The 18,732-nt window shown below is 43.8% G+C and overlaps 1 protein-coding gene across 3 annotated transcripts in view; it reads right to left on the bottom strand.

The window, feature by feature from the left end:
• Window positions 1–18,732, bottom strand: part of HFM1 (helicase for meiosis 1) — a 161,355-nt gene that overhangs the window by 56,499 nt on the left and 86,124 nt on the right. For all 3 annotated transcript variants that reach the window (XR_008844730.1, XM_056523169.1, XM_056523168.1), the window contains exons 17-22: window positions 11,214–11,308; window positions 10,831–10,964; window positions 10,266–10,313; window positions 9,001–9,081; window positions 6,452–6,543; window positions 6,088–6,194 (exon numbers count right to left, since the gene is read on the bottom strand). Coding sequence is in view for 2 of the 3 variants with exons in the window: in XM_056523169.1 (XP_056379144.1) it covers window positions 6,088–6,194; window positions 6,452–6,543; window positions 9,001–9,081; window positions 10,266–10,313; window positions 10,831–10,964; window positions 11,214–11,308 (557 nt within the window). In the remaining variant the exon portion in view is untranslated. The remainder of the gene's footprint in view (window positions 1–6,087; window positions 6,195–6,451; window positions 6,544–9,000; window positions 9,082–10,265; window positions 10,314–10,830; window positions 10,965–11,213; window positions 11,309–18,732) is intronic.

The raw sequence follows: 18,732 nt of genomic DNA, 5'->3' as shown, positions 1-18,732 counted from the left end.
CAAAGGGAATAAACATGTGTATAGCAAAACATGTGTTACTGCAATCCTTTTCTGTGAGAAATACTTCATTTTCAAGAAAAATTTCACAGGGTTGCCAACATTTACGGCCATGACTGTATTAGCTGACACAATCACATTCCTTGAATAGCATCCCACATATATAATCATAACCCTGTTACTAATAATCACCCTAATCCTAACCCTGTTACTAATACTAATTTCACATAATATATATCATAATGTATATTTTCCACCACCATTTTTATCATATTCCTATCCACATTCTATTCCAATTCCCACTATGTTACATATATATATATATATATATATATATATATATAATGATCATATTATGCACTATTTCTATTGTATATCATCTCTCGTTTCTAAATCCATTTATCTATATATCTTTTTATATCGTCATATTCAGTATAAAACACTATACAATACTGTTCCCATTGTCATCATGATATACATCTTCAATGTCTATAGAAGTATAATGGTTAAACATCCAATTCCATGACCGTTACAGGGTTTACCATTATCCCTGCATGATCTCAATTCCAATCCAGAACAGGTTTTCACCATAAACCTAATAATCCAATCAGACACAAGCTGGACACATAAGAACTGCATTTTCACATAGTTGGTACACTGCTATTGAAAAAGAGATCCAACCGATCTCGAAACGTGTCTAGCCACAATACCCACTGTATACAGCAATCCACAGACAGCCGCAGCACTTCACAGCCTCCCGGTGTGCACAGAGCACGAACCGGACTACAAGACACACGGACCTTCCTGGTGTGCATGGCGCATAAAGCATTACATCACTGCGCCGGCAAGAAGACCTCTCCCTCCCCTGGCTCACCGGCGCTGACGACTCGCCACTCCAGAAAGCGACCAGGCGTTCGGTTCAGAAGCCGCAGCGGGTAAGTAGCGAGAGCCCCGAGGGACCACGTCAGGACAGGTGAGCAACACTGTCCTGCAACCACCAATCATTGTACATTCTTACAACTACTGCATAAGATTTTCAAATCTCGCTGAGCCACACGGATTACATAATTCACGGACCCTACCCAATGGACTACAGAGTGTATATTATTACACTCGCAACGGCTGCCTATTATCAAGATTGCACAATGCGGACTTTCTTTAATCTATTTATACAAGTTTTTACAAGTTTTATTTTATTTGGATTTTATTAATTGTATACATCATATATCTACTGGCACTGCTGCAAGGGCCCTGCAGGCAGATACCGTAGACATTATATACCAATAAATTAATATATCATTGTTTAATTTATATTGCATCCTACTTCTTTACCCAACTGTGTACACAATATACAAATTCCACATATTCATCCATGAGCACAATAAAGACCAGATTCGAAGAAAGTGCTCCCCCCCCCTTTTTCATAAAAAAAAAATGTTTTCCACTGGAGTACCCCTTTAAAGCCTAAACACCAGCAAGAATAGCAATAATTTACTACGATACAATAATTTGCTTAAACTGCTGTAAAATAGCACCATTTTTTTACACAATTTCTCCACAGCAAAACTGTGGGAAAAATGTATAAAAAACACGTGGAAAAAGTATTGCACGCTGCATTACACTTGTCCATTGCTGTGCTAGGCTTTGCAGCTCAGCCAAGATTACATGTATAGAGATGCGCTGTAATGCTAGACAAAGCCTATGGACAAGAGTGGCCATGTTTCTACGGAAAGCAAAGCAGACGGTTTAAAAATTCCCATTAATGCATTAAATATATTTACAGGAAGCAAATTAGATTTAACCATATACAGTATATATAAATATACACACACTCGCTACTTATATAATTATGATTAGTTACTTGAACAAGGTGACATTCTGTAAGAAAACAAGTGTTTTACAAGCATACATGCAGAACGACAAGGTGAAAATAAGCCTATGGAATTAACATATAAGTGAGGCATGTAACAAGAAAAATAATAGTGTGAGCGACACAACCACAGGGAGTAAGGGAAAGGACGGCAAAGTAGAAAGTAGTGACAGCCGTATATTACATGTACTGACAAGAAGCCCAGAGGCAGCAGTGATTGTAATCTGAAAAAAAAAAAGGTTTCAAAATATTATGCCAAAAATAAAATCTTTATACAGTAGTATAGTTCAGGTAATCTGATTCAGCGCTTCATCTCTTTCTAGGCTTTCTTGTGGGTTCGTGTGAGCCGAAAGTTCTCCCAGGGTAAAGGAAGGAAGAAGAAGGAAAAGTAAAGTCCCCCATCTAGGGTGCTCTGAGCAAAGGTGGTTGTGTGGGGAGTTTAAGGCCCTAAGGAATCCATTATGACCTTTAGCTCCAGAATAGTGGCCAAACTCCATGAGTGTGAAAACCTAGGGAAACAGCTGAGAGAGCTACTGGAGGGGTTAAAAACTTTTTATATGTTGTACATCTTGGCCAAATATTAACCTTTCTAAATTTTATTTCTTTTTTATAGAAATCATGGGTGATAAAATCATGGCTTTGTCCAAGCTGAAGCACAGTCATGGACAAAGTCCGGTAAGTGAGGGTGGGCTAGCACTCCTCTGTGCTCTCTCCTGTCTGATAGTACTCCTCTGTGCTCTCTCCTGTCTGATAGTACTCCTCTGTGCTCTCTCCTGTCTGATAGCACTCTTCTGTGCTCTCTCCTGTCTGATAGCACTCCTCTGTGCCCTCTCCTGTCTGATAGCACTCCTCTGTGCTCTCTCCTGTCTGATAGCACTCCTCTGTGCTCTCTCCTGTCTGATAGCACTCCTCTGTGCTCTCTCCTGTCTGATAGCACTCCTCTGTGCTCTCTCCTGTCTGATAGCACTCCTCTGTGCTCTCTCCTGTCTGATAGCACTCCTCTGTGCTCTCTCCTGTCTGATAGCACTCCTCTGTGCTCTCTCCTGTCTGATAGCACTCCTCTGTGCTCTCTCCTGTCTGATAGCACTCCTCTGTGCTCTCTCCTGTCTGATAGCACTCCTCTGTGCTCTCTCCTGTCTGATAGCACTCCTCTGTGCTCTCTCCTGTCTGTTAGCACTCCTCTGTGCTCTCTCCTGTCTGATAGCACTCCTCTGTGCTCTCTCCTGTCTGATAGCACTCCTCTGTGCTCTCTCCTGTCTGATAGCACTCCTCTGTGCTCTCTCCTGTCTGATAGGACTCCTCTGTGCTCTCTCCTGTCTGATAGCACTCTCTGTGCTCTCTCCTGTCTGATAGCACTCCTCTGTGCTCTCTCCTGTCTGATGGCACTCCTCTGTGCTCTCTCCTGTCTGATGGCACTCCTCTGTGCTCTCTCCTGTCTGATGGCACTCCTCTGTGCTCTCTCCTGTCTGATAGCACTCCTCTGTGCTCTCTCCTGTCTGATAGCACTCCTCTGTGCTCTCTCCTGTCTGATAGCACTCCTCTGTGCTCTCTCCTATCTGATGGCACTCCTCTGTGCTCTCTCCTGTCTGATAGCACTCCTCTGTGCCCTCTCCTGTCTGATAGCACTCCTCTGTGATCTCTACTGTCTGACAGCACTCCTCTGTGCTCTCTACTGTCTGATAGCACTCTCTGTGCTCTCTCCTGTCTGATAGGACTCCTCTGTGCTCTCTCCTGTCTGATAGCACTCCTCTGTGCTCTCTCCTGTCTGATGGCACTCCTCTGTGCTCTCTCCTGTCTGATGGCACTCCTCTGTGCTCTCTCCTGTCTGATGGCACTCCTCTGTGCTCTCTCCTGTCTGATAGGACTCCTCTGTGCTCTCTCCTGTCTGATAGCACTCCTCTGTGCTATCTTATCTCTCATAGTACTCCTCTGGAGGTAGGTATGTGGCCCGTCTAGTTTGGGGAGGCAATGATTCGTGTTCACGGAGAGAAAAGATTTAAGAGCCCTTCTAAGCTTAGATGAGAGGAGAAGTGCAGGCACCTTAGGAGTTCCTAGTTGATAGGGGAAGTCCAGGGTCTCTAAATCTGTTGCCAATATTGCACTTGTGTCTGCTGTTCACGATCTAGGACCTCATAGATGCACAATTTTAAAACCTATTGTCAAGAGGTTAGGGGGCTCTGAGACATCCAGAGTACCCCTTTAAGTGAGATATGGCTAGATTTGCAGCCTTTAATATTCTCAGCCAGATTACAACTGACATTTTCCTTATCCAGGAGACCAGGTTGTCAGATCTAGCCTCTGGTGAGAGTAAAGGGAGAATGGAGGTTTGGACCTTTACACTGGTCTCTTGCAGCTGAGCCGTATTGTAAAGGGACAATCGTTTTTTTTTTTAATCACATTGGTTGAATGGAAACAGGTTAGCCAGTTGGAATGGGGATGGTGTCTGATCTTGGATGCCCTACAAAATAAGTGGGCCCATAAAAGCTTCTTTATGAGCAGAACGCCCTTTCTTTTTTTATGTCGGCAGGCAAGGTCTCAAGTTAAGAGAGGTGCCAAAGACCAGCTGGCTTACGATAGTGTGGCATCAGCATAGTTAAATTGTTACTCTCACTTCGTTTAGATGGCAAAATAAATTTAAACTTACCAGGCAATCTCATAGCCCGACAATTGCCCCCAGACTCGCAGGATCAGACGGATTCCCAGAACTCCAATGCCAGAAATTCCAGGAATTCGTCTGATCAAGTGAGTCTTGGGGGCAATTCTCAGGCTATGAATGCCGCCGCCTGAGCAAAATGAGACTTATGCTTTAAAGAAGGTTTTCTAGAGGATGCCAACATCCTGAGCACCTTGGGCCACATAGGTTTTGCATTTCATGGAGGTAATTGCAGGTTTAGATTAGAAAGCATTTATTTAAATAAGGAAGCCGTTTCTTCTATAGTGTCTGTGGTTGAGGTAAAGTTCTCAAATTCCCCATGGATGAGAAAAAGCTACTGGAGGCAGAATTCGTCTCTCCTGCAAGTGGTAGAAGTAGGATGGTCCTTTGATTATTTGATTCAGGTCAGAAACCCTTACAGGGCCTATGTAATAGTTATAGTGGTGGGAGGTTGGGAGGTTCTTCCGATAGCTCAAGCCTCAGGTCCCTGAATAGGCTTTGCCTGAATCAAGGTCTGGGGAGGAAACTCAACCATGTTGTCTCCACTGGAGGCAGTCGAGAGGAGCTCTCCAGAGTAGAGGCCATGCTTATAAGCTATCAGTATGATAGACACGCATCCTTAGTTTTTGATAGGGATTTATGTGAGGCGTCGCTCATCCAGGCTGCTACTGAGTATCTAGAGGGGAGCAGGGTCCTCTTTTCTGTGTGTGCAGGGTATTCAGAAATCATAACATATAGTCTACATCCACTAGCTGACAAGTAACTGAAATTTAGAGATTGAGTCTGCAGAGGGGATAATATTTACCTTTCTAATATGCATCATAAGAAAAATGTTATCTCCTTTTTATAGAAATATTGGCTAATAGAAAGACCACTAGGGGTCCCCATACCTTCCAGAACATAATCCTGCCTGGCTGCAGAATCATGTTTGTCCCAGCTGAAGCACACGCAGGGACAAAGTCCAGTAAGTAACGGTGAGACTAGCCCTCCTCTGTGCTCACTCCTGTCCTATCAGACTGCAGCATGAAAACAGAGAGGAGGAGGTTACAGAGCAGCCTGCAATGATTGGATGAAGAGACCCAGAACTCCACAGCAGACTCGGGGAGGTGGTAGTGAATGCATCGTAAGGGTGGGCTCAGTGCTTGCCTTGGACACACAGAGGGATCTGTAAGCCAAATACAGATACTAGACACATACATAAAATTTCTGTGATATGACAGGCACGCTTAAAAAGATAGTCAATAAAATCCTTGAACACATCTCAATTTATGAACCATACGTCTAAGGGTCATGCGCCATATAGTTAGTATGGTTGAATAAAGACATACGTCCATCAAGTTCAACCAACGTGTAGCTCCCAAGGCACTGAAAGTGAACTACTCCCTCAAACACTGAGGGTGAGATTTATCAAAATCTGTGTAGAGGAAAAGTTAAATAAAAGAAGCAATCTGATTGGTTGCCATAGGCAACTGCACCACTTTTCCTCTGAACAAGTTTAAAAAAAATCTCCCACTGAATCTACTCTTACTAAAAACAGCTTAATATTGCTATCTATTGGCGAAATTACCTGATGGTTACCCTGTTTTTATCCTTATTCAGTGAATTAAGTACTCTCTTCTCACTGGTTCTGAGTTGGACATCTGAGAATTCCTTACATGTAGATAGCAGTATTACCTATGATTAACAAATAAATACTAGTAACCGAAATAGACATGAATGGAGGGGGCGTGGCTTGACATCACCTCTTCGTCTTGGGAGCAGCACCTAGCACAGAATGCCGGGTGCTTCACAGAGAACACGGGGGGGTCCTAGTGGCGAGACCCCCGCGATCAGGTATCTTATCCCCTATCCTTTATATAGGGGATAAGACGTCTAAGAACGGAATACCCCTTTAAGTTTCACTTAGGATAACATATTGAAAATACATTTACCAGGTCAGCCATTGTTTCCTGTCCTTGAATAGTGTTTAATAGTTTTGCCGTGTCAAAGGCAATATAGTACGATGCCATCAGTTTACCTTTTCCTAGGAACAAAAAAAAAAAAACTGTAAATATTCATTATACTCTATGCAGAAATAGAAACAATGACTGCAGCTTAAAATCACATAGAAATCAAAGCACATAGCGACCAACTAAATAAAAAGAAATTGCTATGAAATTGCGTAAAACAACTGGTTTTGATGTTTTTGGCTTCTCGACTATCTTTGGCAGCAGCAAGTAAGGTAGATGGGGCCAGAGAGTCCCCTCATTTAGATGGGAATACCCATTAAAGCGCAACTCCAAGTTGCAGCAGCAGGATACATTGTTAAAACCCTGCTGAAAAGTGATCTCCCAAATTGCTGGACGTTTAATGCAAGTCTAAGGGAGTAATGCCAATTCTGTAGACACACTTTAGCGAGCTACAGAGTTGATGACAGTTTTAAAATCTTTCCTGCTGCCGCAACATCAATGCAATGGAATACAAGGGTATTCCCATCTGAGGGTGCTTACACACCACGATTTGGGAATACAGCAGCCGGATACGGCAGGAGAGTCAGATAGTAACTCTGGTTTGCTCATTTTTAATCATATAAGTGTTTGTTGCTGGATGAGTCCACGGTTTTCAGTCGGCAACAAAAACTAATAGGGTCCAAAAAGAAGCCAACCAGAGCCACTATCTGACTTCATCTAGCGCATTGAAATGAATCGGGTACAGCGCAGGTACGGCGGGGAAAAGGCAGCAGCCGGGTTTTAAATTCTCTTGGCAGATCTGGCTGCCGCATCCTCAAATCGTGGTGTGAATGCATCCTAACGGAGAGTACTCTCTCTATCCCCATCCACCTTGCTTCCGGCTGTCAAAGATAGTCGAGAAGCCAAAAATAGTTGTTTTATGCAATTTGTGTAACTTCTATTGACTTTAGTGTTAGTTGCATAAACAGCAAAGCACCACAAGCTATGCACTTCACTCGCTCCAGGAGGTAGAGTAATAGCATAGCTAACGCGTAATAAAAAAATATATATAAAATGCATCTCACCAGCACCAATTACATAGGTTGCTATGGGTTACAGCACATTTAGGGATACAGGACAATAAAGAAATCAACTGCTATAATTAAAGTGTATAATTCAAGTGTTTATCAGTTGTAGTTTGACAATTCAGACCCCGATCAATGATAAGAACCAGCAGGGAGAGAAATGTGTGGTCGCATGCTTCTCTCCCGGCTCTGCGCCTATAAGACCTGGATGGCTTACATTATCATTCTGTCCAGGTCACATGACACAGAGTCAGGAGAGAATGTGCTAAGCACACATTTCTTCTGGCTTATTCTCGTGATTGGTCAGGGTCTGAACACTCAGACTTCAACTAATAAAAACTTTGGACATGTCTCTACAACACATCAAATTATATATATATATATATATATATATATATATATATATATATATATATATATATTTGGCCATTTAAAGGGGTTCTCCGGTGGAAAACTTTTTTTTTTTTAATCAACTGGTGCCAGAAAGTTAAACAGATTTGTAAATTACTTCCATTAAAAATCTTAATCCTTCCAGTACTTATTAGCTGCTGAATACTACATAGGAAATTATTTTCTTTTTGGAACACAGAGCTCTCTGCTGACATCACGAGCACAGTGCTTTCTGCTGACATATCTGTCCATTTTAAGAACTGTCCAGAGCAGGAGAAAATCCCCATAGCAAACATATGCTGCTCTGGACAGTTCCTAAAATGGACAGATATGTCAGCAGAGAGCACTGTGGTCATGATGTCAGAAGAGAGCTCTGTGTTCCAAAAAGAAAAGAATTTCCTATGTAGTATTCAGCAGCTAATAAGTACTGGAAGGATTAAGATTTTTTAATAGAAGTAATTTACAAATCTGTTTAACTTTCTGGCACCAGTTGATTTAAAAAAAAAAAAAAAAGTTTTCCACCGGAGTACCCCTTTAAGTGTGCATAAGATACATTTTATAATTCAAATAAAAATTGTATCTAAATAGCCCCAATCGGTATAGCACAAAAGTTGCTATTGATAAGAGAGACTTTTTATTTTTGTAAATGTTTACATAAACTTTAGTTCATCTGTCCCATGTTTATCTTTGTACAGCGGCTGAAAGTAATAAAAAGTACTACAAAAAAATCAGTCAGTAGTACTACAAAAAGTCATGGTGTAGCCTGAGACAAGGTGTATTATATTTGTTGTAATTCCCTGTTAAATGGTGATTGAGCTGTTTTTAGTTTTTTAATCATTCCGCCCCTCAGCTAACAAAAATTTGCTCTGCATGCATTGGCCTCCCGGTCAGTGGCATCAGCGGTCACATGCTGCTCTACTGACATCACTGCTTGGTGATCCCATATTTTATCCCACGAAGTTGCACTTGGTTTTTATGTTAGCGCTTGTAATAAAACAACAAAGGCATGAATACCTTAGAAGTACACCATATGTGCAAATCAATGTACCGCCGACTGGTCATCTTACATGCAGTTACCTGTTGGCTTAAAATTGAATTCTTCATCCATTCTAATCAATCCAACTGATGATAAATCATTCAGGTTCCTTAAGCAAAGCTCTGCAACAAATTCAATGTGCACCTCAAACAGCAGAAATGTGACATGTAAAGTCAAGAAATACAACACTTTAAATGTTTTAATTGCATAGTTAGAATTGATAAACTCATTTATTCATTTTACAAATTATATACAGGGTAAATTGAAATGGATCTACTTAATTTCGCCACAGGGCGCCTGTCGAAAAAGCCGTAATGGCTTTGAAACGAATTGCGAGGATCCTTTGTGTGCAATAAATTTACCCATATATACTTCTTGTGGCAGCGCGATTCATCTCCCTTTCTTGGATCTCCTTTTATCTACACATTGTATTATGGCCTCCTTTTTCAATTTACAGGGTTGCGTGAGGGCTAATTTCTTGTGCCCTGGTCTTTACTTATTTGTGCTATTTTGATTTAGATGGGACTTCTTGATGGCTTTTTTTTTTCTTGATATATGATGTGACAAAAAATCTGTAATTTTTTCATTTGGTATTTTTTCCAGGTCCGCTCTTAATCATACTTGATCAATAACATATTTTAAGAATTTTGTGCAATTCTGCACACAGAAATACCAAATATATTTAATAATTTACAGCAATGAATAAGAGACAAATATAATGCACTCACCGCTGGTCATGATGCGAAAGTTCAAGCTTTATTCCATCAGAATGCAATAGCTTCAGTAGATAGAACATGTACACAGGGAGCTTGGGTGGAACAGGTGAGACGGGGGCGTGTTGGAGGGGCGGAAACTAGTTTCACGCTGGAGGAAGCACCTTAGAGCGCGAAACTAGTTGCACAACCAATGATGCACACAGGAACACTGTTTAAATGCCGCTATCAGCTTTGATAGCGGCATTTAAACAGTTTAAAGCTGGCAAAGGAGATCACTCTGTGCCGGCAATTAGTGGTGACTGTATGATGCTAAATGTAAGCACCAAGTATTGAGTGAGCTTGGATCCCAACTCCTCTTCACACACCCTTCACATCAAAATTGTGTACATGTACATTATTTTGCATGAAGGGATTGAAACAGATTTAAGCATTGTTTTGCCAACCAATGGAAATCATTTTCCAGAATTTTAATTAACTCTATTTGTATAAATATGGCATGCAAAGATATCAGTAATTATACAAGAATAAAACATGGAGAAGGAGATATCAAGTAATTGTGCTATACGCAGTAAAGAGAGCACTTAGTATACCTTGTAATTTAGCTTCAATTCCTTCTTTATCCAATCCTTGTGGGAAACCTAAAACAAGAGAAAGTTCTGTGTTAATTTGTCTGTATTCATGATGTTAGTAAAAAGAGGATATCTGACATTTTAAAACTGATGGTCTATTCTTCAGATAGGCCATCAATATCAGATTGTGGGGGTCTGTTACCCAATATTCCCTCTAATCAGCTATCTGAAGAGGCTTGTGCTCTGTAATTACTTACTGCATGAAATGAAAGGCAATGAAAAAAGCATATACTGTATGCTTATTAGAGTCAGGCTGAGCTCACACTAGCATAATACGGATTTATTGTTGTGCTAATATTATAACCAAAAGTCCCAGCCTGACTGTGGGTTTATTACTGAACTAACAGCTGAATCAAAAATGTGTCAGTGTTATGCTGGTGTGAACCAAGCCTTATACAAATAAATATGTTTAGGGCAGCTTTGTCCTTCTCTGGTTAATGGAACAAAGGTGTAAAAAGAAAAAAAGATTTCTAATGTTCCTTTATTTCATCATTGCTCTGTGTAGTGTACAAATAAGAAAACATACCATAGTGAGCAGGATTCTTCAATGCTCTGATGTACAAGAAAGTTGATCTAATCCACTCCAAAGCAATGTTAACATCCGTTACAGTATGCAAAGCTATTTCTGCATTCAGATGTTCCACGAGATGTCTGTGCAGGCTGTGGAAAGATATAGCCCATACATAACTATACATAAAAGAACACATTTACTTATATAGAGTTAGGCCACATGGGACAGAAATTCTGCAGACTTTCAGCTACAGATAAATTGAAGCATTAATTCACAGGTAATTCGGCATCACATTGTGTGGATTTTGGTATAAGGTTTATGGAAGACTTTTTACTATTGATTAATTAACTTTTAAATGTAAGCTATACCCCCACATTTTATGTAGTAAGATTACTGACCTGCTTTCAATGGTGTCTGCTCCATTTACCATTTGTACATACTTCTCCTTGGTGTTAAACCTTGTCATGATAACTGCAGTGGCTGTTGTATCAAACTGATGACAAATAGTGGTTTACATATATGATTAAGTATTACTTTTAACTATATATGATAAAATAACTACAGCTATAGCTATCTATTTACAACAGTACTCCATTAATCTGATGAATTTTTACTTCATGTGACTGCAGCATTGCTATACGCAATAGTGACGTATTAACCTCACTGCTCTCGGGAGGTACTGTTTTTTACTTCTTGTATACACTGACAGCTGACATATGGAATCTTAGAAGACAGGCAATGCTCCCTGGTAAAAAGAGCTCACCCCTAAAAGTCCCTTGCTTGTCAATACAGTCTAAGGCAAGGCACCCCTTTCTGTATGTACTAGGGGCATGAACCCAGAAACATCACTCCACAGATGGTTGGTTATTCTCGGAGGAGATTCTGGTTTGGCTGATAATTACCAAGTAAATGGGTATTGTGACGTGGGGCAAAAAAAAAAAATTAAAAAAAAAATGAAAAAATGCTGCAGAAGCATGCTCAAGTTGTAGGATCACCTAAAATAATTGTTTGTTTTGTGCATTTATGCATTTAAAGTCCTCCCCCCTAACATGTTCTCTCACTACTTTCTGGCAGAGCAGTTGATCATTGCTAAAATACCCAGAATGTATTGCTTTCCCTTAGCTCTTTATCACAGTCCTCCCACCTTGCTTACTTAACTCCCACAGCTGTGTTGGGAGGAGCAGGAAAGCTGCATGAGCCAACACCACACTGACAAAGAGAGGACTACACAACTTTCTGTCAGGAGTAAATACCACAAAAAGGTGCCAAAGCGGTATAATTTGTGATAACACTGTATTAGTTATATATCTTGTGGTAAAAGTTTTATTTCAATGCACTTTTCCAATAATGGAACACCTCTGAGTGTCACTTTTGGAAGGGATAGTCTTACCCACACCCTCTATCCCTGCCTACTTGCGTACCCTTCCTAAACAATGGGCCCACAACTACGAGGATGGTCCATTCCTATTACCCGTGTGTGACGAACCGTCTCAGGGATTAGCTCTCGGATCGTCCTGGTCACTTGCCACGGGACACATTCCTCACAATAAAACAGCAGAGCACAGTTCCTCATACAAGTCTGGCTCCTTGCCAGCTTTATTTCCACAGATTGCAGGTAAAAACAAAACAAACAGGAACAAAATAAAGTCCTAGACCGTCTGGTCGCTGACTATAACTCTCAGCATGCCCTGTCTATTAACTAGTGAGCTTCCCTCATCCAGTTAAAACCTGTGCCACCTGCAACCTGTTTTACTACCAGTTCACACCCGAACTTGGACCACTCGCAGCGCCTTCTGCGTGTTACCTAAACAGGGCCGTGTGTCTCCCCCTCTAACAGCCAGCATACTGTTTCCAAGGGAGAGCACAGATTAGACTGAGTCTCCATCTTATATATACACCTCCCTTCCCTGCTGCCTCATTACTTAAGAAGCAGGTGAGAGATTCTTCAGGGTGAGCAAAGGAAATACACCCTTTCCTTGCCACCTTATCACACCGTGCCACAGGTGCAGGCTCAGCCTGGTTAACTGCTCACAGCCCAGATTGGCTAGGGCGTAGCAAAGCAACAAGGCCAAGCTAAAACTCAGGGAAGGTTAACCCTTCGAGTTCTTACAGTATCCTCCCTTTTCAGAGGGGCTTGGGAACATAGGAACTGGCTTGGACCATCAATCTCCTCATCTGGATGCTCATCCTCAATGTCACACCACTCATTGGTGTCCTCACAATCCTCCTCAGTAACGTCCTTGCTTATCAGATTCAGATATTACTTGTCACACAGGTTGGTGACGAGAAACAGGAGAAGAGTCAAGCAGAAAAGGAGAGGTAGAGGAAGAAGAACACTACTTTTTGCTTTCACGCAGACATCTTTCCAAGCGCACAGCTAATGTCATAGCTTGGTCTAAGGTGTGAGGAGAGGGGTAAGTTACCAGCATGTCCTTTAAGATGTCAGATAACCCCAGTCTGCATAGGTGAATCAAAGCTGGGGCGTTCCATTTGGAGGCCACACACCACTGAAATATGAACAGTATTCCTCTACTGGTCTGCATCCCTGTTTAAACATGCACAACTGAGATTCAGCATACGCAGCTCTGTCAGGTTGTGCATACAAAAGACCCAATCCCGCAAACAGTGAATCCACGGAGGACAACTCATCAGGATCAAGGGAAAATACCCACTCTTGAGGACCCCCTTACAAAAAGGGACATTATATTCCCAACTCTTTGAGCCTCCGTACCAGATGAGTAGGGTCTTAACCGAAAGTATAATTTACAACTCTCACAAAACGTTTTGTATGCTTTCCGGTTTCCAGAAAAACGATCTGGGAGATTAGCCTGCGGTTCCAAAGGAGCTGTAACATGAACAGATGACACCAGGATACGGGCAGACGCCAGCTCCTGGATTCTGGTAAGCAACCCTTGAATTAGCTGCTCATGGTCTTGCAGCCATTAATCCAGAGTCAAGGTCTGGATTAAATTTTTCTGGGACTGAGAAGACTCACGCTGTGGAAGTCTCTTAGCTAAATCCTGGACCAGCTGAGAGAGACCCTGCATTTACTCCACCAGAGCAGTCATAGATTCCATAATGCGGGAGCAAAGTAAAGGATAGAGTGAAGCCCTAATCTTGCCAACGCCCTCTGTCCCTGTCTACTTGCGTACCCATCCTAAACAACAGTTCCACAACCACGAGGACGGTCCCTTCCTATTACATGTGCCAGAACAGACAGAGTCAAAACAAAAAAATACAATACAGTCGGAGTCAGCGAACATCTGGAGGAACACAAAACTAACAAAAGTAAATCTAAACACACACAGAACTCGGGGTCAGACTAGCCGGGTCAGCAACTGGATATAGCAAGGTACCAATTCACAAAAGCAGAAGAAAGGTAAAAAGCTGAGCCAAGATCAATATCCAGATAATAGAGAACAAACAATGCTGGTTACTCAAACTAAGTTTTTTCACTGGTAACTGCAAACAGAGTGAGCTGGATTTAAGCAGCTATCCCCACAGATGCAGGTGTCACGATGCCGGCTGGCAGGTAGTGGATCCTCTGTGCCAGAGAGGGATTGGCGTGGACCGTGCTAGAGGATCGGTTCTAAGTCACTACTGGTTTTCACCAGAGCCCGCCGCAAAGCGGGATGGTCTTGCTGCGGCGGTAGTGACCAGGTCGTATCCCCTAGCAACGGCTCAACCTCTCTGGCTGCTGAAGATAGGCGCGGTACAAGGGAGTAGACAGAAGCAAGGTCGGACGTAGCAGAAGGTCGGGGCAGGCAGCAAGGATCGTAGTCAGGGGCAACGGCAGAAGGTCTGGAATCACAGGCAAGGAACACACAAGGAACGCTTTCACTGGCACTAGGGCAACAAGATCCGGCGAGGGAGTGAAGGGGAAGTGAGGTGATATAGGGAAGTGCACAGGTGTAAACACTAATTGGAACCACTGCACCAATCAGCGGTGCAGTGGCCCTTTAAATCGCAAAGACCCGGCGCGCGCGCGCCCTAGGGAGCGGGGCCGCGCGCGCCGGGACAGAACTGACGGGGAGCGAGTAAGGTACGGGAGCCGGGGTGCGCATCGCGAGCGGGCGCTACCCGCATCGCGAATCGCATCCCGGCCGGAGGTAGTAACGCAGCGCCCCGGGTCCGTGGAACCGACCGGGGCGCTGCAGTGAGGGAAGTGTAGCGAGCGCTCCGGGGAGGAGCGGGGACCCGGAGCGCTCGGCGTAACAGTACCCCCCCCCTTGGGTCTCCCCCTCTTCTTGGGGCCTGAGAACCTGAGGATCAGACTTTTGTCCAGGATATTGTCCTCAGGTTCCCAGGACCTCTCTTCTGGACCACAACCCTCCCAATCCACTAAAAAAAAAGTTCTTCCCCTGACCTTTTTAGAGGCCAAAATCTCTTTGACAGAGAAGATGTCCGAGGAGCCGGAAACAGGAGTGGGAGGAACAGATTTAGGAGAAAAACGGTTGAGGATGAGAGGTTTAAGAAGAGAGACGTGAAAGGCATTAGGGATACGAAGAGAAGGAGGAAGAAGAAGTTTGTAAGAGACAGGATTAATTTGACACAAAACTTTAAAAGGACCAAGATAGCGTGGTCCCAACTTATAGCTCGGGACACGGAAACGGACATATTTAGCGGAGAGCCATACCTTGTCTCCAGGGGAAAAAATGGGAGGAGCTCTTCTTTTCTTATCTGCGAATCTCTTCATGCGAGAAGAAGCCTGTAAGAGAGAATTTTGGGTCTCTTTCCATATGGTGGAAAGATCACGAGAAATTTCATCCACAGCGGGCAGACCAGAGGGCAAGGGGGTAGGGAGGGGGGGAAGAGGGTGACGGCCGTACACCACGAAAAACGGAGATTTGGAGGAAGATTCAGAGATTCTGAAATTATACGAGAATTCGGCCCAAGGTAGAAGATCTGCCCAGTCATCCTGGCGGGAGGAAACAAAATGTCGTAAATAGTCACCCAAGATCTGGTTAATTCTCTCTACTTGTCCATTGGATTGAGGATGGTATGCAGAAGAAAAATTTAATTTAATCTTGAGTTGTTTACAGAGAGCCCTCCAGAATTTAGACACAAATTGGACGCCTCTATCCGAGACGATCTGTGTAGGCAACCCGTGAAGACGAAAAATGTGTACAAAAAATTGTTTAGCCAACTGAGGCGCTGAAGGAAGACCAGGAAGAGGGATGAAATGTGCCATTTTGGAGAATCGATCAACGACCACCCAAATAACAGTGTTGCCATGGGATGGGGGTAAGTCAGTAATAAAATCCATACCAATCAGAGACCAAGGTTGTTCGGGGACAGGTAGAGGATGAAGAAAACCAGCGGGCTTCTGGCGAGGAGTCTTATCCCGGGCACAGATAGTGCAGGCTCGCACAAAGTCCACCACATCAGTCTCTAGAGTCGGCCACCAATAGAAGCGAGAGATGAGTTGCACAGATTTCTTGATGCCCGCATGACCTGCGAGATGGGAGGAGTGACCCCATTTGAGGATCCCAAGGCGTTGGCGTGGAGAAACAAAGGTCTTTCCTGGAGGAGTTTGCCTGATGGAGGCTGGAGAAGTGGAAATCAGACAGTCAGGAGGAATGATGTGTTGAGGAGAGAGTTCAATTTCAGAGGCATCTGAGGAACGAGAGAGAGCATCGGCCCTAATGTTTTTATCAGCAGGCCGAAAGTGAATTTCAAAATTAAATCGGGCAAAGAACAGAGACCACCTGGCCTGACGAGGATTCAGCCGTTGGGCAGACTGGAGGTAGGAGAGGTTCTTGTGATCGGTGTAAATAATAACTGGAAATCTTGATCCCTCCAGCAGATGCCTCCATTCCTCAAGTGCTAATTTAATGGCTAGAAGCTCTCGATCCCCGATGGAGTAGTTCCTCTCCGCCGGAGAGAAGGTCCTGGAAAAAAAACCACAAGTAACAGCATGCCCGGAAGAGTTTTTTTGTAGAAGGACAGCTCCAGCTCCCACTGAGGAGGCATCAACCTCCAATAGGAAGGGTTTAGATGGGTCAGGTCTGGAGAGCACGGGAGCCGAAGAAAAGGCAGACTTGAGTCGTTTAAAGGCGTCTTCCGCTTGAGGAGGCCAAGACTTGGGATCGGCATTTTTTTTTGTTAAAGCCACAATAGGAGCCACAATGGTAGAAAAATGTGGAATAAATTGCCTGTAATAATTGGCGAACCCCAAAAAACGTTGGATGGCACGGAGTCCGGAGGGGCGTGGCCAATCTAAGACGGCAGAGAGTTTATCTGGGTCCATTTGTAGTCCCTGGCCAGAGACCAAGTATCCTAGAAAAGGAAGAGATTGGCATTCAAACAGACATTTCTCTATTTTGGCATAGAGTTGATTATCACGAAGTCTCTGAAGAACCATACGGACATGCTGGCGGTGTTCTTCAAGATTGGCAGAAAAAATCAGGATATCGTCCAGATATACAACAACACAGGAGTATAGTAGATCACGAAAAATTTCATTAACAAAGTCTTGGAAGACGGCAGGGGCGTTGCATAGACCAAAGGGCATGACCAGATACTCAAAGTGTCCATCTCTGGTGTTAAATGCCGTTTTCCATTCATCCCCCTCTCTGATGCGGATGAGATTATAAGCACCTCTTAAGTCCAGTTTGGTAAAAATATGGGCACCTTGGAGACGATCAAAGAGTTCAGAGATGAGGGGTAGGGGGTAGCGGTTCTTAACCGTGATTTTATTAAGACCGCGGTAGTCAATGCAAGGACGTAGAGAGCCATCTTTTTTGGACACAAAGAAAAATCCGGCTCCGGCAGGAGAGGAGGATTTACGGATAAAGCCCTTTTTTAAATTTTCTTGGACGTATTCAGACATGGCAAGAGTCTCTGGGACGGACAGAGGATAGATTCTGCCCCGGGGTGGAGTAGTGCCCGGGAGGAGGTCAATGGGACAATCATAAGGCCTGTGAGGAGGTAGAGTCTCAGCTTGTTTTTTGCAAAAAACGTCCGCAAAGTCCATATAGGCCTTAGGGAGACCGGTTACATGAGGAAGCACAGGGACACGGCAAGGTTTACTGGGAACCGGTTTTAAGCAGTCCTTGGAACAAGAGGGCCCCCAACTCTTGATCTCCCCAGTGGACCAATCCAGGATTGGGGAATGGAGTTGAAGCCAGGGAAGTCCAAGAAGGATTTCAGAAGTGCAATTGGGGAGGACCAACAGTTCAATCCTCTCGTGATGAGATCCGATGCACATTAGAAGGGGCTCCGTGCGGAAACGTATAGTACAGTCCAATCTTTCATTGTTTACACAATTGATGTAGAGGGGTCTGGCGAGACTGGTCACCGGGATGTTGAACCTGTTGACGAGAGAGGCTAAGATGAAATTTCCTGCAGATCCAGAGTCCAGGAAGGCCACAGCAGAGAAGGAGAAGGCAGAGGCAGACATCCGCACAGGCACAGTAAGACGTGGAGAAGCAGAGTAGACATCAAGGACTGTCTCACCTTTGTGCGGAGTCAGCGGACGTCTTTCCAGGCGGGGAGGACGGATAGGACAATCCTTCAGGAAGTGTTCGGTACTAGCACAGTACAGGCAGAGATTCTCCATGCGGCGTCGTGTCCTCTCTTGGGGTGTCAGGCGAGACCGGTCGACCTGCATAGCCTCCACGGCGGGAGGCACAGGAACAGATTGCAGGGGACCAGAGGAGAGAGGAGCCGGGGAGAAGAAACGCCTCGTGCGAACAGAGTCCATATCCTGGCGGAGCTCCTGACGCCGTTCGGAAAAACGCATGTCAATGCGAGTGGCAAGATGGATGAGTTCATGTAGGTTAGCAGGGATTTCTCGTGCGGCCAGAACATCTTTAATGTTGCTGGATAGGCCTTTTTTAAAGGTCGCGCAGAGTGCCTCATTATTCCAGGATAATTCTGAAGCAAGGGTACGGAACTGTACGGCATACTCGCCAA

The sequence above is a fragment of the Hyla sarda genome, chromosome 6 (genome assembly GCF_029499605.1).
Source record: "Hyla sarda isolate aHylSar1 chromosome 6, aHylSar1.hap1, whole genome shotgun sequence".
Lineage (NCBI taxonomy): Eukaryota > Metazoa > Chordata > Amphibia > Anura > Hylidae > Hyla > Hyla sarda.
Note: the sequence above shows the minus strand (reverse complement) of the source record. Positions and strands in the feature narration are given on the sequence as shown.